The sequence below is a fragment of the Delphinus delphis genome, chromosome 13 (genome assembly GCF_949987515.2).
Source record: "Delphinus delphis chromosome 13, mDelDel1.2, whole genome shotgun sequence".
Taxonomy (NCBI): Eukaryota; Metazoa; Chordata; class Mammalia; order Artiodactyla; family Delphinidae; genus Delphinus; species Delphinus delphis.
In genome coordinates this window covers 27112129-27136836 of record NC_082695.1, presented here as the reverse complement: position 1 = coordinate 27136836, position 24708 = coordinate 27112129, and the positions used below count along the sequence as shown (strand labels likewise).

At 62.4% G+C, this 24708-nt stretch overlaps 1 protein-coding gene across 1 annotated transcript; it reads left to right on the top strand.

Annotated features, from left to right (window-relative positions):
* The first annotated feature begins 402 nt into the window (after nt 1-402).
* RTN4R (reticulon 4 receptor) lies at nt 403-24708 on the top strand. Its single transcript, XM_060029490.1, has 2 exons — nt 403-676; nt 23013-24708. The coding sequence occupies exons 1-2, from the start codon at nt 655-657 to the stop codon at nt 24434-24436; spliced, it is 1446 nt and encodes a 481-aa protein (XP_059885473.1). The 5' UTR covers nt 403-654; the 3' UTR covers nt 24437-24708.

Sequence of the window (24708 nt, the reverse complement as noted above, 5' to 3'; positions counted from 1 at the left end):
ACTGAGGAGAGGAAGGGCGTGGGCCAGGCAGAGGCGCACCCCGCATTCCCAGGCCTGCGGACCAAGCCCTGCCCGGAAGCTGGCCGCTCGGGGACCCCCAAAAGCCTCCAGTCCGGGCCGCCACGCCCTCAGCCCGCGCTCTTAGCCGACTCGGGCCGGGCCGCCATTCCCGTCGCCGCCTGCAGGGGCCGCCGCCTCTTTAGAAACGCGCCGCCTTTGTCCTGGTCGCGCGGCGCCGCTGCACCGGGCGGGCTGAGCGCCTCCCGCGGCCCGGCCCGCGCCCCCGGCCCGCGCCCCTCCCGCAGTCCCGGCCCGGCCCGGCTCAGCGAGCTCAGGTGGGCGCCCCGCCCGCCGCCAGGCCCCGCCCAGGCCCGCCCCCGCCCCGCCTGGCCCGGCCGGCGGGGACCCGGCGGAGCGCTCGCGCGTCAAACCACATGATCCCATAAAACATTCATCCGCTCCCGGCCGGCTGCCCTCGCCTCCGCGCCGCCGCCCGACAGCCCAGCCAACCGGGCGGAGCGTGCAGCCTCGTCCCGCGGCCGGGCCGGGGCCGGGCCGGAGCTGCGGCGCCTGGATGCGGACCCGGCCGCGGGGAGACGGGCGCCGGCCCCGGAGCGACTTTCGGTCCCCGACGCGCCCTGCCCGACCCCTAAGATGAAGAGGGCGTCCGCCGGAGGTGAGTGCCGCGCCCGGGCCGGCCGGCGGGCGGGGACCCGGGCGCCCCTCCCTGAGCCGCGGGGCGCGCCCGGGCTGCCGAGGCTGCGGAGGGTTACCGCGCGGCCACGAGGCCACCGCAATGCTGCCCGGCCCCGGGAGGGCGGAGCCCGCGGCAGCAGGAAAAGTTGCCGCTTCCCTGGAAAGTTGGCGGCGGCGGCGGGGCTAGTGTGGGGGCTGCTGGCTGGAAGGGTGGGGTCCTGCCTCTGATCGCCCGTCCGCGAAGGGGTTAATAAGCAGGTCTGAAGAAACCCGGGTACCGAGCAGAGGTGGGGGGTGTCCAGCCGCCTCCATCCTCGACCCGCGGACTCAGCTCAGGACATCTGGTTTTTCTGGGGTTAGACCGCAGCAGGATGAATGGGGGCGTTGGCGACAGTAGAGGGCGTGGGGGGCGGGGCTGGCCCAGAGCTGTCCCCCCCAGGGGGCGGGCGAGGAGAGGCGCAGCCAAGCACCCCCTATCCGCAGCCTGAGGGTGCCTGAGAGCCCCTGCGGGCTCCGCTGAGGGGCACCAGAGGTGGTGGGGCTCCAAGCACCCCCTCCCTGGCAGCTCTCATGGGACCCTTCCCCCCTACCTGGTGTGAGGTGCTGGGGGTGACCTCCTGTAGGGGGAGTTGGACATGCCTTGCCTGGAGGGTGCTCCCACCGTCCCCCCCACCCCCCCTTGCCCCAGGGTGCCCTGCTTATTTCCAAGGTGCCGCAGGCTGCACACGTTTCTTTGCACGTGCACATGTCTACAAGGGCTGCACAGTTGCACACCGCATGTGCACATGCATGCCAGGCTGCCCCGTGTGCACGCATACACACACACACACACGCTGTGGGTGCACATCCATGTCCTCGCCCCCGCCTGCTCGCCCACGACCATGCGTGCACATAGCGTGCCTGCTGTGGTCTCCACGCTTGGCGCACGCTGGGTCCCCTCCGAGGGACCTATTCTTGTGCCTACATGCACGTGTGTTAAGGGGGAGGCCCTGGGCAGCCTGAGCTCAGAAGGGTGAGAAACCGGCCACAGGATCCGACCCCCGTGTCCGGGATTCTCCCCTCCCAGCCCCCTGGGGCTGTGTGTGTGTGAACTCGGTATGCGTCTGCACATGTGTCTCTGTTCGCATGACCATGTGTGCCTGTGAGCATATCGGCATGTGTCTCTTTGCCTCCGGACGTGGGTGCCCCTGTGTGCCCAGGCAGCCCGTGGCCAGGTTCCACCCAAATCTGTAGCAGAGGCCCAGGGAATGTGTGTTGGGGGCCCAGTGCCCCAGCCCAGGGTGTGAGGCCAAAGGAGTGTCTGATTCCCCCCCTCCCCCCAGGCTGGGGCAGTGGTGGCTGATGGGGGCTGGGACCCACCTAGGCAGGGAAGACCCATTTCACACCTCCAGGTCAGCACCGTGACACACAGGCCAGACCCCCGGCATGCTCTGCAGTCTGCCACTAGGTCCAGCTCAGGGTAGGAATATGCCCACCTCACGGCTGACCCAGGGTGACCTCAGGAAAGCTCTGCCCCCGGTGCCTAGGGGTCTCCACGGCGAGAGCCTTCTTGATGAGAGGTTCTGTGGTGTGTCAGCTGCCTCAGGTGCTGTGTGCAGTCTGAGGTAAGGGTATTGGTGACTCGCTCTCACTGTGGTGAGGAGGACCCCAGGCCAGGGCTCAGAGAGGCAGGGCCACACCACCTGCTCTCCCCCGCACCCATCAGTGTCCTTGTCTGTAGAATGACGACAAGTAGGTCATCCTTATAGGCTTGAAACAGAGGGGTGGGTCCCACGATGGGGTGGGCAGTGGGGCTGGCCACTCCCCTTTTCTAAGCCTCAGTCTTTCTATCTCTAAAGTGGGTATCATCACCGCTCCCACTTCTACTCCAGTTGAGGTGAGGAAGGAACCAGGTCCCTGCAAGGCTGTTCACAGACCCTGATTCCTGGGTGTGGGGTGGCAGGAGAAGAAGGGCCTGGATGTGGGTCCTGGTTCAGCCACCGATAGTGGTTTGACCTTGGGTGTGCAGTTCACCCATGCCTTAGTCTCCTTACCTGTGACATGGTCAGTAATTGGGCCTCCCTCAGGGGTTGTTGGGGACACTTAAAGGGTGAGGCCCCCACAGGGCTCTGACCCCAGTGCTTCTGCCTTCAAAATACTGAAAACACCACCACCCTGCCCCACTCAATGGTTCCCACACAGGGAAGTCCCCCTTGGAACCCTTGCACTGCCAGCTGGACCCTCCCTCCTAACCATTTGCAGATGGGAAATAAAGGCCCATCGAGGTCACTGGGGAGTTGGAGAAGGGGGTGGGCAGGTGGGGAGGCAGAGAGGGAGAGAGGGCCCTGTGGGAGGTGTGAAGTGGCCACCGATGTGTCCCCCACACTGGGGCAGCATCTTTACTCTGCCCCTTACCAGCTGGAAGCCTGCAGAACCCCGACCCTTGGTTTCCCTATGTGAGGACTAACGGTCAGCTGGGGGCCCTTAGGTCAGAGCTGGCTTTCTCCCTGTGGTCATGGAGGAGAGCCTGGCCGAGGGGGTCTCAACAGCCAAGAGGGCTTGTAGGGGGTCCGTAGGAGATGTGCTCGGGCTCTGGAAGGCAGGGGAGGCTGAGGGCTGCCCCAGGTCCTTGGTGGGACCCAGGGTTTGTTTGCTCTTGTTCATTGTGAGTGACGGGCGGTGAGGGGCCCGATGTGTGCAGCTGTCCCCACCCCCACTCTCTAGACTCCGACCTCACCCTCCCTCCGCTGCCCTCAGGACAGCCGGCACGCTGGGCTGGCCCCTCAGTGCTCCCTGCCCCGGCCTTGAATTCATGGCTTTGTGGCATGGAGGCCTGTGGCAGCTGGGGCAGCACCAGGAGGGGCCCAGCTGGTGGAGGCAGGAGGAACTCACCCCCACCACCCCAGGGCTGTGTTTCCTGCTCTCCTGGGCCTGTAGCCAGAAAGTCTCCGTGGAGACTCAGTCTGTGCATCCAGAGAGGGGTCAGGAGCATGAAGAACCAGTGAACTGAGCCAAAGGAATGGGAGAATGGGGGTCTCAGTGAGCATGGGGAATAGGTGTGAGTGGCACTCTGGCCCCCGGGCCCCATCCTGGGGTTCCTGACGGCTCTTGGCCCCGCACAGTCAATGAGGTTCAGGCTGCCCTGTGCCCAGGCCTCTGACCTCTGACCCCTAGGCTGGGCTGCCTGACCTTCTGTGGCCCGCCTGCTCCTGCCCCTTCCAGCGGTCCATTTCCAGATGCCACGTTTGCTTTCAGGAACCTGTTCGTTCACTCACTCACTCACTTATTCCTGGCCTGTCAGACTCCCTCTGAGCCAGGCAGGTGAAGGGATGTGGTCCTTGCCCACCTGAGTTTATAGGACTAAATGCTTTAAAGGACAGGTGGCCATGGAGCTGAAAATGGCAGCCCAGCCAGAGCAGCATCCACACCCCTGCAACTCCTGGTACCGTTGCTGGATCGTGTGGGCCCAGCCGGGTGTCTTGTGCTGCAGTTTCTTCTTTGGTCGCTGTATTTTAAACATTTTGCACGTCGGAAACTGTTCTTGTGTATCATGGGTTTGCGGGTGTGTGTGGAATCCCTTCCCGAGGATGCGCCATCATTTATTTATCCAAACCTGCCTCGGCCTCTCACACTGCCCGCGCTTGTGCAGCTGGACAACCAGAGAAGTGTCCCTGGTGCAACCCTGCTATGTCCCCCGGGGGCGTGGTCAGGTGCCCCTCCCCCAGTAGGAGGCAGGGCCTGATCCCAACCCTTCCCAACCTTTTAAGTGGAGCAGGGCAGAGCCCTCGGGCCTCTCCCATCCCTGGGGTTGCATTTCTGCTACTCACAAGAGCAATCTGTTTCCTGGCCTTCATCAGGAATCCGGCTCTGCTGCTGGTCCAGCCCTAGTGCAGCCCGCGGCGGCGGTTTGGGGCTGTCTCTCTCCTGCCCCCTTTGCTTAGCCTCCGCCCTAGCCCCGCAGTGTCCTGACAGTCCTGTCTCCTAGTGGGCCCGCTGCCTCTCCCTGCCTGGGGATAGAGAATGGGCCATGGCGGCCCAGTCCTACAGCCTTGCTAGTGCCCCCCCCACCCCCGCCGCCAACCCAGGGCAGGAGGTGGAGCTGAAGGGCAGGGCTGTTGGAAGCCCTCCCAGAGGGGGAGGGGCCATGGGGAGGAGCTGTGCTTGTCTAAGGCTGGCCCAGGTGGGCCTGGCAGGTGGTGAGCCCCGGCCAGGCCCTGGCACGTGGAGCTGGGCTGATGGTGACACGGGGAGCCCAGTGGAGGAACCGGGGTGTCAAGAGCTGACTCAACTTTGTTCAGGCAGCCTCCTGGTGCCCCAGGGGGATGCTCTTTGGCCTAACGCCATCACAGATCATGCTCCATGGAACTGAGGTTCCACAGAATGTTGGTGGGGCTTGGACAAGTGTTTCGTGGTCAAGCGAATTTGGGAATGGCTGGGTAAGAGGTGCTGACAGAGCTCCTTTACCACCCCTGTGTAACACACTCAGGGTCTAGTGTATCCAGTAACCTATTTTGGGAAACAGTGGCTGAGGTCCTTTGGAGGGCCTGGGTCCATCAAGGGCTCCAGGGTGGGTGGGCCATCCCACACAAATCCTGCAGCCAAGTACCTGGTGGGTGGAGGGACCATGCTCTCCTGGCAGCAAGGCAATGTGCAAATTTAACCTTTGGGTTTATGGCTCTATTTCTTTGCAGCAAATGTCACGGGAAATGTCAGGCTAAGGCTGAAGCTGATGGGTGAGGGGCCCATCGAGGAAGGGGGTGGAGTGCTGAGGGGCTCAGGCCAAGGCAAGGCGCTAAGTTCCTCACCTCCTCCCGGGAGCCCTCTCAGATTGCCCCTCAACTGCTTGGGCCCAGCACCATGTGCCCGGTCTGTCCCAGCCCTTGTGACCTTGTTGAGATGTTGCCTTTATTTACCTCCTGCCAGAGCCCAGATGGGGTGGGCTCAGGGACCTGCCAGAATTCTCCCTGCCCTGAAGTCTGGGCAGCCGTTGGATCAGCCTCTGCAGTACCGGCTTGCTGTGTGACCTTGGGCAGCACTGCCCTTTCCTGGTCACCAGAGACCTTGTCCGTAATCCACGGCTGTCGACCAGAGGTGGGATTCCCACTCGATGCCTTCATGGGTGGGAAAACCCTCTGAGTCTGAGGTGTGTGGGGTGCTGGGCTCTGGGGGTGGTGGGGGTGGGTGGCTGGCTCATGGCATCCTGTGGCAGCTCCAGGCACATAGTAGGTGCTCAGTATATAGGGAGGGGCAAAGAGTGGACATGGTAGGCAGGGGAGGGCTCGAGGCCGGCAGGGAATCCACAGCCCCCAGACTTACTGGCCTCCTGGCCTGCCTGGCAGGGCCAGCTCTGAGGCCTTAACCTGGCCTGTCATGGAGTTCTGTCTGGCCCTTGCATCCCAGTGGTTGGTTAGCAAACGTTTGTTGCCTCCCGGCTGTGTGCCAGGCCTGTGCAGCTGAGTGGGGGTCTCAGGCTCCTAGGTTGCCCCCGCCCAGCAGCTCCACACCACTTTCCCTACACGTGCTGCTCTGCTCCACTGGGTGTCCTGGGTCCCTCAGATTCAGCCTGTCTGGTGGTGATCGCCCTTATACCACCTGCCCCTCCACCCCCTACAACTTGGCCAAAGGTCCATAGTCCTGGCCACCTCCCTCTACCCTTCCCCAAAGTCCAGTATCAAGTCTGACCCCTCCCTGCCCGTCCCCTTTTATCCCTCATCAAAGGTCTGCTGTGGACTAGCCCCCCTCCTGGGCCTGTGGCCTCAGACACCCATGTCTCCTTGTCCACCATCTCATCCTCCTTTCAGGCTCTGAGATGCTTTCCTAAAACATGTTGCCAGCCAGGCCCCTCCTGACTGAACTCTCCTGTGTCTACCGCCCGATGAGGCCTGGACCAGGGGGTCTGGTTTGGGAATGTCTCTTCCACTCTGGCTCCCTGGCTCCAGTGCCTGGCACACACACCTGTGTCTGCCTCCCCACGTCCATGTCCCTGAGTCTAGCTCAGGCCTGGCACCGGTGTGCAGGGAGCCATGAACGGTAGGGTGGCCTCAGGCAGTGCCCTGAGTCAGCTCCCAGGGTCGCAGGAGCTGGTGGTCCTAGCCCTCAGGGTTGGCCATTGGCCATCAGGCGCAGGCCAGTTGCCCAAGGTGGCTCAAGAGGGCAGTCCCTTCCAGGGCACAGGTCTGGAGAGAGAGCAGAGGTGCCAACCTGTGGGGGAGTTGCTCTAGCCGAGGGCCAGTGGGGCTTGCATTGGGAGCCCAGGACTTCAGCCCAGAGCCAGCTGTGCACCTGGCAGGCCACTCACCCTCTGAGCCTCCATGTCACACAGGAGATTGCGAAGGGGGGTCAGTGGTGAATGATGCCCACGGGACAGCCCCTGGTGAGGGCTTGACTGTCCCAGCTTCTGGGGCTCCTTCCCATTCAGGTGGGACCTCCTGCCCTGAGCTGGAACTTGCCGTGGAAATAGAGGCTGTGATGGGGCCTCGTGGGGCCCCCATGTCCCAGGGGCCTCCTCAGATTCCCAAGTCCTTCCCTGCCCTGGGGACATCATGGTGGCACTCAGGCAGGTGTGTGATGGGTGTGGGCCCCACTGTCCTCTCTGGAGGAGGAGCCTCTGCTGAGCGCATAAGAGGAGCCCCTGTTGGGGCCTCCCTCCCCCCACCAGCCCTTCTGCATGAGGTCCTTGCCACCCGTCCCAAGGGGGGGGTCTGTGACCTATTAGTTAATGCCATGGGGACCCAAGTGAGAAATGGGGCTGGGGGGACACGGTGGGATGGGGGTGGGAGGTGCAGGCCCCAGGCAGGGCCAGCGACTGGGGGAGGGGAAGTTGGCGCCCTCATGGGGTGTCTGCCTTTCTCAGTGAGAGGCGGAGGCCCAGCGGGGGCCTGGGGCAGGTGGGTGCTGAGCCGGCTGCGGTGCTGACTTGGAAGGAGGTTCAGGGTCTCCCTGCTTCACCACGTGGGTGTGAAGCCTTGCCCCACAGCTCACTTTGCACCAGCCTTCTGGTGTGGCGAGAAGGAGGCCAGTATTCCTGCCCGGTCCTTGGGCAAGACGGGAACTGGGCAGAGGGAGGGTGGGCCATCTGCCCCCTGTGTGGCCTCTGGCCCAGAAGCATCTCCTGTTCCCAAAGATGTGCTTGGAAGCAGAATTCCAGAGAAAGACCAGTCCTGGCTGGCCACAAGGACGCACTGGGCATCAGAGTGGTCTTGGGAGGGCTGTGGGTCCCAAGGTCACACAGGACACCCCGTACCCAGCTCTCTCACCTGCCTCCACAGCACACCCCAGCCAGGAACCTGCGAGTGGGCTCTGGTGTCCTGGGCCACCCTCACCCTTCCCAGAGCCCTGCTGTGATCTCTCCCATGCTTTCCACTGCCTCTTCCCTCCCTCTGGCCTGGCTGAGGCCTCCCTGCTCTCTCGGGACACGTCCAGCCCCCACTTGTCTTCAGAGAACACAGAGCTAGCCAGTCACACCCGTCCAGTCCCAGTTTCCAGGCTCCCCAGGGCTTCCCAGAGGATGAGGCCATGTAAGGCAGTGGCTGATGAACCTGGTGGGGACCATGCTCTTAGGTCTCCTTGGGGGCTGAGGCTGTGGCCCCCAGGGCCATCTGAGGAAGCAGCAGGACTGTCATGTAGCCCTGGCAGTGAGCAACCCCCATCCCACTGCGTGGGGACTAATGGAGGGCGGAGGGGGGCCCTGGGGCTGGGGTTCCTGAGTATGGCCTAGCAGGTGACCCCCCTCCCTTGGGGAGGGCCCTCCTCACCCCTGGTGGGGTTAGCCGTGCACCACAATGCACAATGCAGGTGTGGGTATGGGGATCCCTGGACAGGTCCCCGAGGGCCACTGGCTTCCACCTCTGTTCCCCTGCAAGTGCTTTCTAGCATTACTTTCAGGCCAGCCCCATGCCGGGCAGCAGGGACCTCGAGATTCTTGTGACATATTCAGCCCTCCAGGTCCCTGGGAGACACCCCAAAGCCCACTAGGTACCCAGGGGAGAGAAGTGAGGGCATGGGTGCTGGCAAGCTGGTGAGGAGCCTGAGGCCTGGCTCCCCCACTGGGCCCTCACCGAGGCCACCCTGGGCCCACGTCTTAAAGAGGCCCTGGAGCTGCTGGCTGAGGGGGAGGGGCTCCTGGTGTGAGCAGAAGCCCAGAGACTCCGGGACAGCCCAGTGCGTGCGCCGGGGCCCCTGGGGTGGGCTCAGGAGGCCCTGGGCAGCAGGGTGGAGGGAGATGGGGTTCAGATGAGGAGATTGTGGGACCAAGAGGGGTGCAGAGGGAGGGGTTCGGGGAGCTCAGGCTGGAAGGACGGGGTGGGGGCCGCAGAGGTGGATGGCGGCGTGCCCCAGCAGGAGGCCAGCCTGCTGCTCTGTGCTCCAGCCATGTGACACGTGGCCCCTGCATTCCGGCCATGTCCAGGCTGTCTTTCATCTCCCTGCCTCAGCCCCAATTTCTGTCAGGCAGAGGCTGACACGGGGACAGGTGTGACAAGTGTCTGGCTTCCTTTTCGAAAATTGGCAAAAGAAAAACTCTCGCCATAAAGATATTCCATCTACACACCTCCTGGATGTCACCGAGAGGGCCCGTCATGGCTGAGACAGATGGTGGCCCTAATGGACTCTATTCTTCACCTGCTGCTGGAGTTGTAGCCCAGCTCCCAGGCTGGCCTGACGTGGGTGGTGGTGGCATGGGGGGGTGTCAGTACCTCTACGGAGCCCTCCCGACGCCGTGGCTGCGTCCCCTGACCCCCAGATCACAGGAAGCCTGATACAGCAGGACCATCCTTGTCAGTACAAGGGGCTCTGGTGGGGCAGTATGTCCCTGGGGTGGGTGGTGGGAAATAGGGAGGTAGGGCTGTAGGCCTTCACGCTTTGACCCCCGCAGCTCATTTCCTGCCGGGTGGCCAATGTGGACTCTGGTGGGTTCACTGTCCCCACGTTGCCCCGAGGCCCAGGTGGGGTCAGGCCCTGCCTGGCATGTCATGCGCACAGGGCCCCTCAGGCCTAGCTGAGGCCCCTTCCCTGCCGAGAGCCCTTGGTGGGAGCCCAGGGACCGAGACCCCGGCCAAGCTCCATGTACTCTGCTTGTTCGCCTACTCCCTCAGTGGCACCCTAGGGGCTAAGTCCAGGTTTCGGGGCAGGGCTGTGGTTGGGGAGGGGAGTAGGATGTGCGTGGTGGGACTCTGGGAAGAAGAGCCTTCCGAGGGGGGTGTCTGGGAACAAGGTGGGGGTGCTGCCTGAGCTCAGGTCAGGCCAGGTCAGGTCAGGCCAGGTCAGGTCAGGTGCCATCATGCCCTTGGTAGCTATAGCTTAACTTCCCCTCCATCAGGGGGACGTGGCCCCTGCCAGGGGCAACATGAGGTGCTCCCGTGGGGCGGGCAGGCCGGGCATTTCCTGTGCATCCACTGTGCGCACAGGCCTGCGTGAGCTGTGTGGCTTCAACACCCTGTGAGGTGGGGCCTGTCGTCTGCACTTTTCAGCCAAGGGAATGGGTTTGTAGAAGTTGGGAGACCGGGCGGGGACCCCACAGCACGGGGCTCTTGAAAGGGACTCCCACTGCCTGGGGTTGGCCTCACTCACCCTACCCTGGGCCAGCTTCCCCATCCAGTGTCAGCACATGAGACCAAACGGAACAAACTAAAAACTCTTCTGATTTTACCAGTTCATGTGCATTGTAGAAAAATCTGGAAAAATATACTGGAGTTTTAAGAAATTTGTTGTACTAATCAGCTGAAGCTGTGATAGCAAAATGCTACAGACGGACACTCAAACCACAGAAATGTATTTCGCACAGTTCTGGAGGCTGGAAGTCTGAGATCAGGGTGCTGGCAGGGTCGGTTCTGGTGAGGGCTCTCTTCCTGGTTTGTAGACAGCCGCCTTCCTCACGTTGCTCACAGGAAAACAGGCTCTCAGGTACCTCTTCTTATGAGGGCACTAATCCCATCATGGGGCCCCACCCTCACAACCTCATCTAAACCTAATCACCTCCCAAGGCCCCACCTCCAAATACCATCACATTGGGGGTGAAGGCTTCAGCATATGAATTTGGGGGGTGGGGCACAGACATTCAGCCTGGAACAGAAGTGAAGCTGCCCTTGGCATCAGGCACTGCTGCCTCGCCCTGTGGGGACGTCAGTGCCCTATGGACTCTCCTGGGCCTGGACACCTTTGGGACAGCCATCTCCACAGCCTCACACTTCTTACATTCACGTGACGGATGTTTATGGAGCATCTCCTGTGCCGTCACCAGCCCTAGTCCTGCCCCAAGGAGCCCACGGCCCGGGGGTGCAGAAACAAGCAAGGCAAACCTGCCAAGTTGACCATTGAGGTGTGGGGCAAAGGGGGCACCTGGCAGTGGACAGAGGTGGGGGTTTCACGGACCCTGGGAGTGATTTGTCAAGTTCTCAGACATAGCCTCCCCCTTTTACAGATGACAGACCCGGCTCTGAGAGGCGGAGGTTGCTCGCCATGCCTGAGCTGAGCAGGGCGACGTGTCTGGGCTGGGGTGACCTGGCTCATGACGGGGGCAAGCCTGTGACCAGGGAACAGTAGGAGGGTGGGCGAGAGGCAGCTGGCTGCCTGCCCAGTGGGTTGCTGGATTTTTCTGATGCGTCAACAGAAGAGGTGCAGGGGCCTGGGCCACGGGGTGCTGCTCTGAGCAGGCGGGGCCTGTGAGGGCCGTGGGCACCAGCCAAGGGCACCCCATTCCCTGCGCGTCTGCTTCCTCCTCCACACCGGGCTCCCCTGGCCCCATGGGGCCACGCGGTGAGGGGTCAACTTGAGGGAGGCCTTCGGGGTGCAACCCTTCTTTCCTTGGCTCAGTGGTTATTGAGCACCTGCTGTGTGCAGCCCCTCACAGGCCATCTGCAGGTGAGCAGGCCGAGGGCCTTCCAAGGGCACTGGGTGGGGAGCAAGTCTGTCTGACCCAGGCCTGGGCTCGTGCTGGGGACACTTGTGTGTTGGGCTGAGTGAGAAGGGAATGAGGATGTGAATTCGTTAGGAAAATTTTTAGGGAAAAGGCAAATGCCTTCATCAGGCTTGGTGAAGTCAAGCCGTGCCGGCCTGGGTGGGGAGGCAGGGAGGCCAGCTGGGCGCTGGGTATGTCCTCTGTCGGGTGAAAGGCTGGGCTGCCTGGGTCCTCAGGTTTACACAGAGGGGATGAGTGGAGTGTGGCCTGCAGATGGCCCCCTGCCTCCCGATGCCTGGCCACGGCAGTCCCCAGCAATGCCTTGGGCCTTCAGGGACTCCTCCCCAGCCTGCCCATTCCTCTGCCAGGGGCATCGGTGCCCTGGGTCCAGTGAGGCGGGGGGTGGGGTGGGAGAGGCCATGCTGGGAACCTGTCCCGGGGGCTGGTGCTGAGGAAATGAGGCCACCCTCCCAGCCCCGCCCCCAGGGCAGCCGACCCCCTTCTGCTGCCAGGAGCGCCTGGTGCATCAGCCTCAGGAAGTAGCCGAAATACACTGACCTGCTTTTCCAGGAGGCAGCGGCGCGCCTGGTCCTCCCACCCTCACTGGTGAGAAGCCGCCAACAATTTCCATCCCAAATTGATTTCAAATAAGGAAGAGTTATCACACACAATCATATAGGAATAATTTATCACTCGTTAATAAAAGAGCAATTACTTATTCACGTCACCCCTGCCTGCGTGTCATGCATTTGGATGCAGAAACGCGATTGGGGCTCTCATAGAGGCCAAGGTCAGGGGAGCCCTCCCAGGGGCTGCAGACCCTTACCCGAGGGCCCGGGTTTATCCGCTGGATCCCCTGCTCCTGAGGGTCCCCGGTCTGGGGTCAGGGTGTAGGATCTGTGACCCCGGAGCAGGCAGGGCTGAGGAGGGACAGTGGGAGGGGCTGCCTGGAGGTGGTAGGACTGTGAAAGGCCCAGGGCACACATGGATCTTCAGGTTGGAAGCTGTCCCTTCAGGAGTCTGGATTTCAGAGGCCCCTGGAGCCAGGAGCTTGGAGCGTCCCCGAAGGCCGGGGGCGTCCTTGGCCACCCTTGGCTGAGCAGCCGCTGAAGAGCAGCCAGACGCTGGGCTGAGCACCAGGAGGCTTCGAGAGCTCTCAGTCCCGCTTTCTCTTCCTGTACCTTGGAGACGCCTGCTGCTAACCCACGTTCGTCTTCACCTTCTGGCAGATATGCTTTATTTTCTTCTTTTTATTTATCTCTGTTTCTGAGATTTCATTGCCAAGTATGCAGTCTTTTTAAAAAGATAACACTGTGGTCGGCCATATCTTGCTCAAAGTGAAAGCCTGCACCCAGCCCTCAGAGGCTGGTCTGGGGCATTCGTTTGTAGCCCTCCTCCAACCCACCTGCTGTTGCCGTGTTCCCTGTTTTTCCAGGTGGTTACCTTCACATTTCCATGTCTCCTACCCCAGCCCCCTCTTCTCCAGCACACTCCCCAGTGTGGCTGTCTCACTACCGACAGTTAAATTCATAACCAGTGTTTCCTAATCCGGGTCACATGAACGCTTGTCACTGCCTGACTACAGGGGTGACCCTCTCGCTCTCGTCTGGCCTTTTGTTTCTCCTGGAGTTTACAGTTGACTTTGTCTTTTTTCTCTTGTCCCATATGCCACCCTCACGTGCTTACTCTTCTCTGTGTCAGGCATTCTACTGGGTGTCTCGTTTTCCCCAGGGGAAGTCTCCCTCTAGGCCTTTGTCCTGCTGTCCCCTCCTGGGCTGGGCATGCTGGGGCCCCCTCACAGCTGCCCCTGACTGCCTTTCATCACCCAGTGTTTCTTGGGGTTCGTGTTTATGTCCTGTTTTAGGTGAAGCACATTCCCAGCTAACCATCTAAGGAAGGCACAGTGAAGAATCATTCTATGAGCCCTTGAAGGTTAGCAAATCTATTCAAGCTGGATTGGCCCAGTCCAGAATTCCAGGTTGAAAATAGTTTCCCCCCAGAGTTTTGAAGCCGTTACAGTTTTGTGGTCTTCTGGCGTCCAGTGTGCTGTGGAGAAGTCTGCTGCCGTGTTGCTGTTCCTCTCTTGACCCCCAGAGACCTGAAATCGCACTGTGAATGTCACGTGTTGTGCCAGGCACTCACCCAGGAGAGCCTTCAGCTCTGGGAGATTTTCGGGTATTATTTCTTTGATAACTTTTTCCCTCTATTTTCTGTTTTCTTTCTGGAATTACCTAAGACAGGTGTTGGATCTGTATTTGTCTTCTGAATCTCATCATTTTTTCCCTGTGTCTCTTTTTGTTTTTCTTTCTGGAAGACTTCCTTAACCTTGTTTTCCAACCTCTCTATTGATTTTGGGGATAATTTTAGCAATTCTATCTTTAACTTCCAGGGACTCTTCTAGTTTTCTGATGGCTCCTTGTTCATAGCACCCAGTTCTTGTTTTAAATCCTCTTCTATCCCTACGAGGACACTGATTAGATTTTCCCTAATTTTTATCTGTTTGCTGCACTGTCTCTGCTTCCTCTGGAGGCATTGCCGTGATTGCCAGCATTGGCACCTTTTCCAGACACCTGGTTTTCTGGTAGCGTTTACTAGGGAAGCATGGGAAGTGGCGGGATGCTCTGCTGAAAGTGGGGCTTGTCGACTGGCAGGTGTGGGTGGTCAAGCAGGAGCTGCTCTGGACACTCCAGAGGCCGCGGTGGAGATCCTTCCTCTGGACGTTTCTCCGGGGGAACAGCCTCATCACCCTGCTCCCTAACCCCTCAGCAAGTACTGCATCACTGTCCTGGGTCTGGGGTGGGATGAACACAGGTCTCTGACACGGGTGGAGGGTGGGCACAGAGGGGCCCGCCGAGTGTGCCCGTGCTGCGGGAGGAGCAGCAGTAACTTGTGAGGCCATTCCATCTGTGCTGGGCTCCACGCCTGTCTCCGAGCCTCCTCCCTCCACTGAGGCTGAGCTCGGTGGAGGCAGGGAGGTTGCCCTAGGTGTGTTCACAGCATGGCCTGGCTGCCGTGCCCTCCTCCCACCCAGACGCAGCCTCTCATGGACAAAGCCGGGCTACCATGCCAGGCAGGAGGGGCCCCAAGACAAGTAGAGCGATCAGCGTGGCTGCGATGCCACCTGTGAGCCGTGGGCCTCTCCTGCCTGGACTCCTCACCTCAGACAGGGCTGCCCAAGGTCAGAGCGGCAGAGGCCCCACACCAGCCCCTGGAGAGGCAGGGTGTTGGCCACAAAGCCAGAGCCTGGGTGGAGGTGCTCAGGGGGGTTCCAGGCTGGAAGCATCTTGGGGCCCCGGGGAGGCAGGTCCTGGCCTGTTGTCATCCTCATGTCACTGCTGTAGAGACAGCTTCCCCAGCCTCTTGGTGAGGGTGTACAGAGCTGGCATCTGAGCCCAGGGCTCCTGGACCCTGGGGTCCACCTCGGGCAGCCCATGGAGCAGAAAGCTTGGGGTCAGAGAGCCCAGAGCATGTGTTGGGGGGAGGGGCTCAGCAGCTCACCTGCTGCAGTGGGGCTGCTTCCCCTTTTTGTTATCTGGGTCACTTGGGGCTCAGGGCCTGCCCTGGTCACTTGATGTGGCAGGAGGGGGCTCTTGGACCCCGTTCCCTGGTCTTGCTGGTTCCCTGTGGTCACCACGCCTTGATAAGGCTCAGTGCCCTTGTCTGAGGAGTGGGGTTGATGGTCATCTCCTCGTTGTGCTGTGGGATGTAGCGAAACCTCCAGGAGGGAGGGACATCTGTGACTTGGGAGTTCCAGGGAGGTGAGGGCCCCCTCTCCCCCAGCTCTCCCCTCCACTGGTGCTTGGTGCTGTGTGAGGCTGAGATGTCAAGGTGGATGGACAGGGCCTCCCTGGGAGACAGGCTCGACCAAGAAGGCCCTCATGGCCTCAAGGCACTGCTGCTGGAATGCTCAGGGCTGTCTCGTGTCTGCCCAGCGCTGTCCACCCACTCACTCACCTCTGGGATGGTGGGGGTCTCTCCTCCTCAGGACCCCACACCCTCTTCTTTGGCTCTGTGGCCAGGTCACACAGGGGTTGGCTCGCTGGCCCACTAGCATCACACTGTCCACTTGGCTGGGAGGAGGGTACACAGCAAGTCAGTTTTGACGCACTTCCCAAGATGTTAGGATTCAGGCCTTAGCTGACAACTCTTCCCATTTAGGAACAAATAACAAAGGTGGGACAACTCGGTCCAGGAAAGGAGAGAGGCACTGGCGTGCAGGCCACCTTGCCAACAGGCTTCCCCGGACCATCCTGTGGATCCACGGCCCCTGGATGCAGTGACCTCAGCCGGTGGTGACTCAAATGGGAGCGTCTCAGGCTGAGGGTCCTGGGCCCTGCACTTGCCTCTGGCCAGGGGTGCTCAGCAGACCATGCTGGTCCTCCGCACGGTCTCTCTTGGCGAGTGCTGCCCCCCACCCTCACTCTCCCAGCTCAGTTTCAAAGCCCCCAAGCACCCTGCCCATGTTAACCCCTTCTCGGGGCCCAAGCCACCCTGGTCGGGAGCGTTTGCGAGAACTCGGCTCTCCTGGGACAGCGAAGGTGGGCTTCAGTCCAGCTGCTCCCTCCAGACGGGGCTAATGCGCAGCGGCCCAGAGGCCGGATGGGCTGATCCCCAAGGGTGAGCCGTCGAGGGCCTCCGGAGACCTGCATTTGTCTTTCCATAGCCAAATAGATGCTGCTCGGGCAGAGGCCACCGCCTGCCTTTTCGGTGATGTTGACAAGTGCCAAGGGCTCGGGAACACCTGGGAATGTGCCCACCCATCAACTCCCACCACAGAGGAGAGCAGAACCCCTCGGCCTGGCTCCTGGCTCCTGGGTGGGGCTCCCATGTCTGCCAGCCTCTGCACAGCAGCCCCTCTGCTGTTTGGCTGGCTCGCCTCTGTGCCCTGATCACGCGGGCCCCAGCAGCACAAGTTCCAAGAGTGCGTTCCTATTGTGTGTGCCCATGGCGTGCACACCCCCACCCCGTGTGTGCACCCCAAGCGTGGGCTCCTCCACTGCATTTGCCCTGTTGGAGGCTGCCGTCAGGGCCTCGCAGGAATGGTCAGCTTCGTGTTGGCGGTAGATGCAGGGTCCCGGGAGGAGTGTGGGATGGATTGCGGGGAGGGCAGGACCCATGTTGGCCCTGCCAGGCTAGGCGTCCAGTCCTGGACAGGAGCTGGCAGTGGACGGGGATCTGGGCAGGCGGGTGGGCACAGTGGTAGGTGTGTGGCGGTAGGTCCCAGGCCCTGGCACAGGGAATGCCCCTTCTCTGAGCCTCCCTGGGGCAGGGGCATGTCGGCCACTGGCCAGTTTCTCATTAGCATCCTCTGGGGACTTGAGCCTATACTGGCTGCCAGATTGAATTAGCCTCAGGACCCTGGTGAGCTGGTCGTGGAGACAGAATTCTCCAGGTAATTAGGCAGTGGGCGTTTGTTGGTGGCCTGATGGAGTGGGGGGTTTGCTGGGTGTCGGGGGGACAGGGCTGTCCAGCCTCTGGGGGGAGGAAATGCTGGCTGAGTCTCTGCTGCAAGTGTGGGTGTGGCCTGCATGGGCAGGGTCCTGGGGCTGGACGAGGCTTCAGATGCTGGTGTCATGAGCCCTCCATGTGGGGCTCCTGGGTGGGAGCCGAGGGAGGTGGGCTCTGGGTGAAGAGCATGTGGACTGGACAGGGTGAGGCTCCAGAGCCTCCAGGCTGGCAGCCTGCCCTTGGCCAAGGATGGATTCCTGAGGCCTGCTGGCTGGGCCCAGTGTCCTGCCCATCAGAGGGTGTTCTTGGACCCGCACCCTGGCAGTGAGCTCCAGGGCTCCTCCCTTGACGTCTGCCTGCTGACCGGGGTCAGCTCAGGGCTCTTTGGCCCCTTCAATCCCCCACGTGACACCTGTGGTCAGCCCGCTCCTGGACCACAGGTGTCACAGCCAGGACCATATCCCGACCACAGGGCGCCCCCTGGGGAACACGCTAGTGGGTGGGCTCTGCATTCAGGGCCTCCAGCTCCCAGGCAGTCCAGACCCTCCCCCGCCACTCTGTTTCCTTGCCTTGTAAGGGCCCAGAGCTGCCTCCCAGGTGCTGTGTCGGCTGGAAATTTTGGGTTCCAGGTGGGGCTGATGGGTGAGGTAGGGGTGGGGGAGCTTTAACTTTTTACTGCCCAGCAAGGCTTTTCAGCAACTGGACACCACAGGGCTGGGAATCCAACCGGCTCCTGGGCTGTGAGCAAGAGACGCCCGCCATCCCCCACCAAGCCTCATTCCCTCACCTGTAAAACGGCTAAATACACTAGCCCCTGGGAGAGCTCACCAGACAGAGGGACCTGGCCTGCTCACCCTGGGTCCACCCGTGCACAACACAGTCAGGAGGCCGGCTCTGCCCACAGTGGGCCTCAGTTTCCCCCACTGCACGCAGCTTGGCCTGGTGTTTGGAACTGCTCAGCCCTGTGTCCAGTACCCTCCTGCCACGGTAGGTCACCTTGCCCATTATCCACCTGGCCAGCCCGCCCTGCCCTGCCCCGCAGCTGCGCCCTGAAAAGATCAATAAGGAGGGGGCCTTGAGGGGCACAGCCGGGCAGAGAGCTGGTAGCCACACCCCTGGAGACGCAGGGCTCTATTGAGGGTGGGCTGCCTCACGGGAGCGGCTGCCACCCTCCTCCCTGGCACCTGAGCCAGAGAAGGGGACCAGGAAACGCCCTGGCCACGTGTGCTGCCGCCACGCATGTCTATGCCTGGAGGACGGACGGAAGGTGGGTGGTGAGTATGAGAAACAACGATGACCAAGGGGGGACAGATGGACGACGGGGGTGGGTGGTGAGCCCATCGCGAGTGGGGGGCTGGCAGGGATGGGAGGGGTATGGGTGCAGCCGTGACGGGTGCCTTGACCCTCTGCAGTGTGTGGACGCCACTGGCTCCCACCCCCGCTCGGAGCTATTTCTGGCCTGGCTGTGCTGACTATGGCCTCCTGTTCTGCCTTGTAACTGCGATCTGTGACATGACCCTTCATGGGACGTTCTTGGTGTTCGAGAGGGTCCTGAGCAGACTGATGTCCTAGCTATGCTACGGCGGTCTGGCCCCTCCGCGGACGGCTGACCCCAGCCTCCAGGGGGGTGTGCAGCAGCTCAGAACCTCCCGGAAACGTCCCCTCCCAGCCACCAAGAGCACAGGAGGGAGCTGCCCACACTCTCCTGCCGTGGCCGCATAGTGGCCGCTCTTCAGGCTTGGGCTGGATGTCCCTCCTGCCCCTTCTGGCAGCTCTGTGGCTCCTTCTCTTGCCCACCTTTCCTCCTGGACCGGCTCTGAGTGGGAGCAGGCCATGGTTTAACTGCTCACTGCCTCGGTTTCCTAATCTGTAAAATGGGCTCACGACACCAAAAAGAAAATTGATTCTTATGCAGCTCCAACTCATGCCTCATCATATCGGCTGGTGGACCCTTGTAATGACCCCCAAAGGGGGTGTTACAGCCACCCCATAGCCGCAGGGAGGCATAGAGGCCCGAGGGCACTGAGCCCGTGCTCTGGGCTTCCAAGGCTGCCAGCCCTGTGCCATCTCTTCGGCCTCGCTTGTGGGGGCAGAGGCATCCCCATGAGACCTCAGGGGAGCTGTACTCCTGCAACCTCAGCCCAGGCTGGGGGGCCCCGGGAGAGGCAGGGGCCGGGGAACACACTGAAGACCTCCCCGTGCCTGCAGCCTCCAGCACGCCCTGTTTCTGAGCTGCTGACCTCAGCAGCCGCCTGCCCACTTGCCCACTGGCTCCTGCGGCTGCTGGTGACTCCCCAGAAGCCTCCACCCCTCCTGGCTCCCCTCCCTTCTGCTCCCCTCTCCTGCTCCCTCCACCTTCCTCCCCGCCCCCTGCAGTGGCCAGGAGCTGGATCAGGGTGAGCAATGCAGATGGCCTTTGAGGCCACACGCAGGCCTGATGCCCCCCAGCCTCCTGGGCCTTGTCAACTGGCCCGGAGGAGAGACCCTGAGCAGAGTCTGGTAGCTGTGCCCCCACCCCCAAGGCCGGAGTGGCTGGTCCTCCACCAACCATAGCCCTAGTGCCCCTGCCCCAGCTCCAGAGCAGACCAGGGCTAAGGTGGGGGCTCCTAGCCATGACCCAGGGGTCCCCTCCGTGGGGAGGGCACTAGAGAAAACCCCTGACCCATCCATTCTGTGCTGAGGCCCGAGGAAAGAGGAGGGATGGCAGGGGAGGGGCCGGCTTGGGTTTGCAGGAAGCTAGCTGAGGGGGCCTGGTGGCCTGGTGTGGGACCAGGACCCTGGTGTGCCTTGCGATGATTTCTGTGTATGAGAGCCGGGCGGGGCAGGGCTGTTTTCTCACCCTGTGTGCAGGAGGCAAGCTCCCACTGGACCCGGTGAGGCTGGGCGTGACTGGGAGGTGGGGCCAGGGGAATGGGCCGCTGTCTGGGGCCAGTGGGAGGGTTGGGGGGGAGAGAAAGGAGAGACAGGTGAGGCAGGGTGCAACCTGGGGGCCTCTGATGAGTGGGCAGGACCAGCGAGTGCAGATCTGCAGGCCAGAGAGGCCTCAGGCTCCGGACTGCAAAGCCAAGGAGGATGGGTTGGGGGGTGGGGGCTGTGGGATGAGAGGATGGGCTGGGAGGACAGGCTGGGGACGGGGTGGGGGGACGGATGGGGAGGACTTTTAGGGTTGGGAGGGATTAGGTGAGTGATAGGGTCCAGGGGGTTGGGCCAGGGTACACCCTCCCACTACCTGGTGGGGCCTCCAGGCCCCTGCTGTGAGAATGAAAACATGACACAAAGTTGGGTTTGATTATCTCATAGAAAGATACCCCCTCTGCTTGCTCAGCAGAGGGGTTGCCATGGAGACCAGCAGGCAGGCCCCAAGGGGGCCAGGCTGGAGCCAATTACTGTGGCTGAGGCGAGGAGTGAGCCCACCGCCGGCCGCTATGCTGACAGCAGGGCCTGTGCTGAGGGACCGACCATCAGAAGTTGGTTTCCAAAAAGCAGTTGCCTCGGCGAGAGAGGAGCCATGTCTTCGCGCCTGTTGCCCACTTCCTGGCAGGGCCGAGCCACATGGCTGCTCTGCCACTTTCCCCCATGCGTGGCTCAACACTGGTACCTATCTCAGGGCATACATAGAGCGGGCACGGCCCCAAGCCCATGGCTTATAGCCTTCCGGGGGCCCCGCTTAGCGACGGCTGGAAGCTGGAGGAGCCGGCCGGTTCCAGTGGTCAGCTGACCCCAACCCAGCCAAGCTCACAGACCATGGCTGCAGGCCTGGGAGCCAATGGTCAGGGTACAGTGGTAACAGTGCAGTCGGTGATGTGGTGGGTATGGTCATGATGGACGGCCGCTGGCAGCCAAGTTGGTGGTGTGGCCCAGCCCGTGGTGGTGAGGTCCAGAGTCTGGCCTGATGAGTAACTGGAGCCCCACCTCACCCTGCCCCAGATTGTCCTCTGCCACAAGGTCTCGGGAGCAGGAAGTACTGTTTTCATAGCACAGTCACATCCCGTGGCAACAGTGAGATGCCGTGGGAGCTGGCTTAATCAGGCCCGACTTTCCAAAGGAGGCCCATAAGGAGAGAGCCAGGAGAGGATGCCAGCAGTTTAAATAGAATAGCTGAGATGCCCCCTCATGGCCTCCTGTGTGCAGCCAGCCCAGGGAGAGGCACCCAGGGCTTGGGCAGGGGGTGGTCCTGGGGCTGTCATGTCCCCAGCAGCCAACAATGGCCCAGCCTCAGTGGCCACCAGAGCACAGGGGACAGAGGAGGCGCCTAGGCTGTGGGGACGGTGCTCCCAGTCCCGGAGGACCAGAGTCTGGGAGGGCGTATTCCTTGTGACCGCTGGACATGCCCGGCTTGCTGGGCCTCTGGGCTTGGGGCAAGCGTCTGCACTGGCCCTGGCAGAGAGGACTTAGTGGGGGTTCGGGGCCCAAGGTCATGGTTCTGGGTTGGGGAAGGTGGCCTGTGGGCCCCTCCTTTCTCCCTCCTGGCTCCAGCCCCAGCACTTAGCCGGCCTTATGTCTGCAGAATCCTGCTCTCAGCTGACTGCCAAGGAAGGTGTTAGCTGTCAACTCAGGTGTTAGCTGTCAACGAAGGTGTTAGCTGATAACTCAAGTGTTAGCTGATAAGCCATAACCCTCCCAGGGGGATTCACATTTTAATAGACTTACTCCTGAAGGCGGAAAGAACCTTCAGCATTCAAAGCAGTGGCTCTAATGGTGGGATGATAGGCAGGGAGCTTAGTATTGGGCATGTGGCCCTGCTGGTGAGCCCAGCCTGGATACAGCACCCCAGGAGGGGTCTCCTACTCGGTCTAGGTCTTTGGTGAGGCCCTGAGACGGGGGAGGGAAGAGGGGAGCTGCAGCCCCCTGGGCTGGGGCGGAACCTGCTGGGAGTGTGTCTTGGCAGGAGGGTTGGGGGCAGCTGGACTGTGCAGAGATTGGCCGGGAAGGAGTAAGCTCCTCGCCCAGGGAGGAGACCAAGCAGAGAATGAGGCCGAGGGGAGGAGGCTGCAGGAGGTGTTCTGAGCCAGGCCAGGAAGCAGTAAGCGGCAGTGAGGAGGGCATGTGCAGGAGGGAGCAGCCTGCCTGAGGGGCTCACGGGGCAGGACTGCAGTGCCCCCAAGCCCTGGACCTGCCTGCCCTGCTACGCCTGCCCTCAGGGCCTAGGCTCCTGGTCTGTGTTGGCAGAGTTGCTCTGGAGCCTGGGGCTGCTGTGGCAGTTTCCTGTGTCCTGTTGGTGGGACCAAGACTCCTGCAGGAGGGCCACTGGGGCTGTGGCTCCCGGCTTCACCAAGGCCCCTGCAATTTCTTGGTTAAAGCACAGCTCCCCGAGGTGGGGAGGCTCCCTCAGAATCCAGGCAGGCCTTGGCCCCAGGGGCTCTGGGGGCCTGGGCAGGGCACCAGGTCTGAGTCACAGCCCCACCCTTCCTGCAGCCCGAGAGGACCCTCTGGGAGGGCTGCTGCGGAAGCTGCCAGGAGGCAAGCCTGGCCATGATCCTTGGCCCAGGGCTCCTCTGCATGAGTGGAGTTGGCCTGGTGCTCCAGTGTTTACCGGGGCCTCTCTCTCTGCCTGGCCTGTGGGCTGATGGGACAGGGACAGGCTGGGTCAGTGCTGGGATGGACAGGGACAGCGGGCAGGCCCACGGGGGCTTGGTGTTCACTGGAGTCCGAGAAGGTATCTGCAGGTGTGCATGTCCATCCCAGGAGGCCTTCACTTGGGCCTTGGTGGTGACCTGCTAACCCCGAGTGGCGGCGGGTGTGGGCGTGTTAGCTCGTGTGTTTGAGTGCCAGGCAGGGTGACGTGGGCGTCTGCAGGCGACGTTTCCTGGTGTGGAGCTTTCGATCCCTTGGAGGGCTGTTGTGCAGCAGCTTCCACCTGGCGGGTGGGGCAAGGATCACAGCACCTGAGTTCCCAGGGGCGGCAGCATATCCTGGGCCCAGCCCCAGCCCCTCCTGCACAACCCCAGCCTTGCAGGAGCCCCTGCCCACGAACTGCCCTCTGCTCTGCCCACAGGGAGCCAGCTGCTGGCCTGGGTGCTGTGGCTGCAGGCGTGGAGTGTGGCGGCGCCGTGCCCGGGTGCCTGTGTGTGCTACAACGAGCCCAAGGTAACCACAAGCTGCCCGCAGCAGGGTCTTCAGGCCGTGCCTGCCGACATCCCGGCTGCCAGCCAGCGCGTCTTCCTGCACGGCAACCGCATCACATACGTGCCAGCCGCCAGCTTCCATGCCTGCCGCAACCTCACCATCCTGTGGCTGCACTCGAACGCGCTGGCCCACATCGACGCCGCCGCCTTCGCTGGCCTGGCGCTCCTGGAGCAGCTGGACCTCAGCGACAACGCGCAGCTGCATGCCGTGGACCCTGCCACGTTCCGGGGCCTGAGCCGCCTGCACACACTGCACCTGGACCGCTGCGGCCTGCAGGAGCTGGGTCCCGGCCTGTTCCGCGGCCTGGCTGCCCTGCAGTACCTCTACCTGCAGGACAACGGGCTACAGGCGCTGCCCGACGACGCCTTCCGCGACCTGGGCAACCTCACGCACCTCTTCCTGCACGGCAACCGCATTTCCAGCGTGCCCGAGCGCGCCTTCCGCGGCCTGCACAGCCTCGACCGCCTTCTGCTGCACCAGAACCGTGTGGCCCGCGTGCACCCGCACGCCTTCCGGGACCTCGGCCGTCTCATGACACTCTACCTGTTTGCCAACAACCTCTCTGCACTGCCCGCGGAGGCCCTGGCACCACTGCGGGCCCTGCAGTACCTGCGGCTCAATGACAACCCCTGGGTGTGCGACTGCCGGGCGCGCCCGCTCTGGGCCTGGCTGCAGCAATTCCGCGGCTCCTCATCCGAGCTGCCCTGCAGCCTGCCCCCGCGCCTGGCTGGCCGCGACCTCAAGCGCTTGGCCACTGCCGACCTGGAGGGCTGCGCTGTGGCCGCCAGACCGTCCCGTCCCTTCTGGACCAGCGGGCCTGCCGATGAGGAGCTGCTGGGGCTGCCCAAGTGCTGCCAGCCGGACGCTGAGGACAAGGCCTCGGTGCTGGAGGCCGGGAGTCCGGCCTCGGCTGGCAACGCACTAAAGGGACGTGTGCCATCTGGTGACAGCCCGCCAGGCAACGGCTCTGGCCCACGACACATCAACGACTCCCCATTCGGGACCCTGCCTGGCTCGGCCGAACCCCCACTGACCGCGGTGCAGCCTGAGGGCTCCCAGCCACCGGAGCCCCCCACCATGGGCCCTCGCCGGCGGCCAGGTTGTTCCCGCAAGAACCGTACACGCAGCCAGTGCCGTCTGGGCCAGGCGGGTGGCGGGGGTGCTGGGGCTGGCGGGGCTGGTGGGGTGGAGGGCTCGGGTGCCCTGCCTGGCCTCGCCTGCAGCCTCGCCCCCCTGGGCCTCGTCCCCCTGGGCCTTGCGCTGGTGCTGTGGACAGTGCTCGGGCCCTGTTGACCAGCCACTGAGCGCAAAGCCTCTCTCAGCAGCCAGGTGTGTGTACATACGGGGTCCCTTCCCACTGCCAGCCAGCCCCGGGTGGCAGGCCCTCCCTGACGGCGCCTCCCGCCTGCCCACCTGCCCGTCCCATCTCCACCCCGTCATGTTTACAGGGCGTGGTTGGGGCGTTTGTTCCAGAACGCCGCCTCCCGCCCGGATCGCGATATATAGAGATATGCGTTTTATTTTACTTGTGTAAAAATATTGGACGATGTGGAATAAAGAGCTCT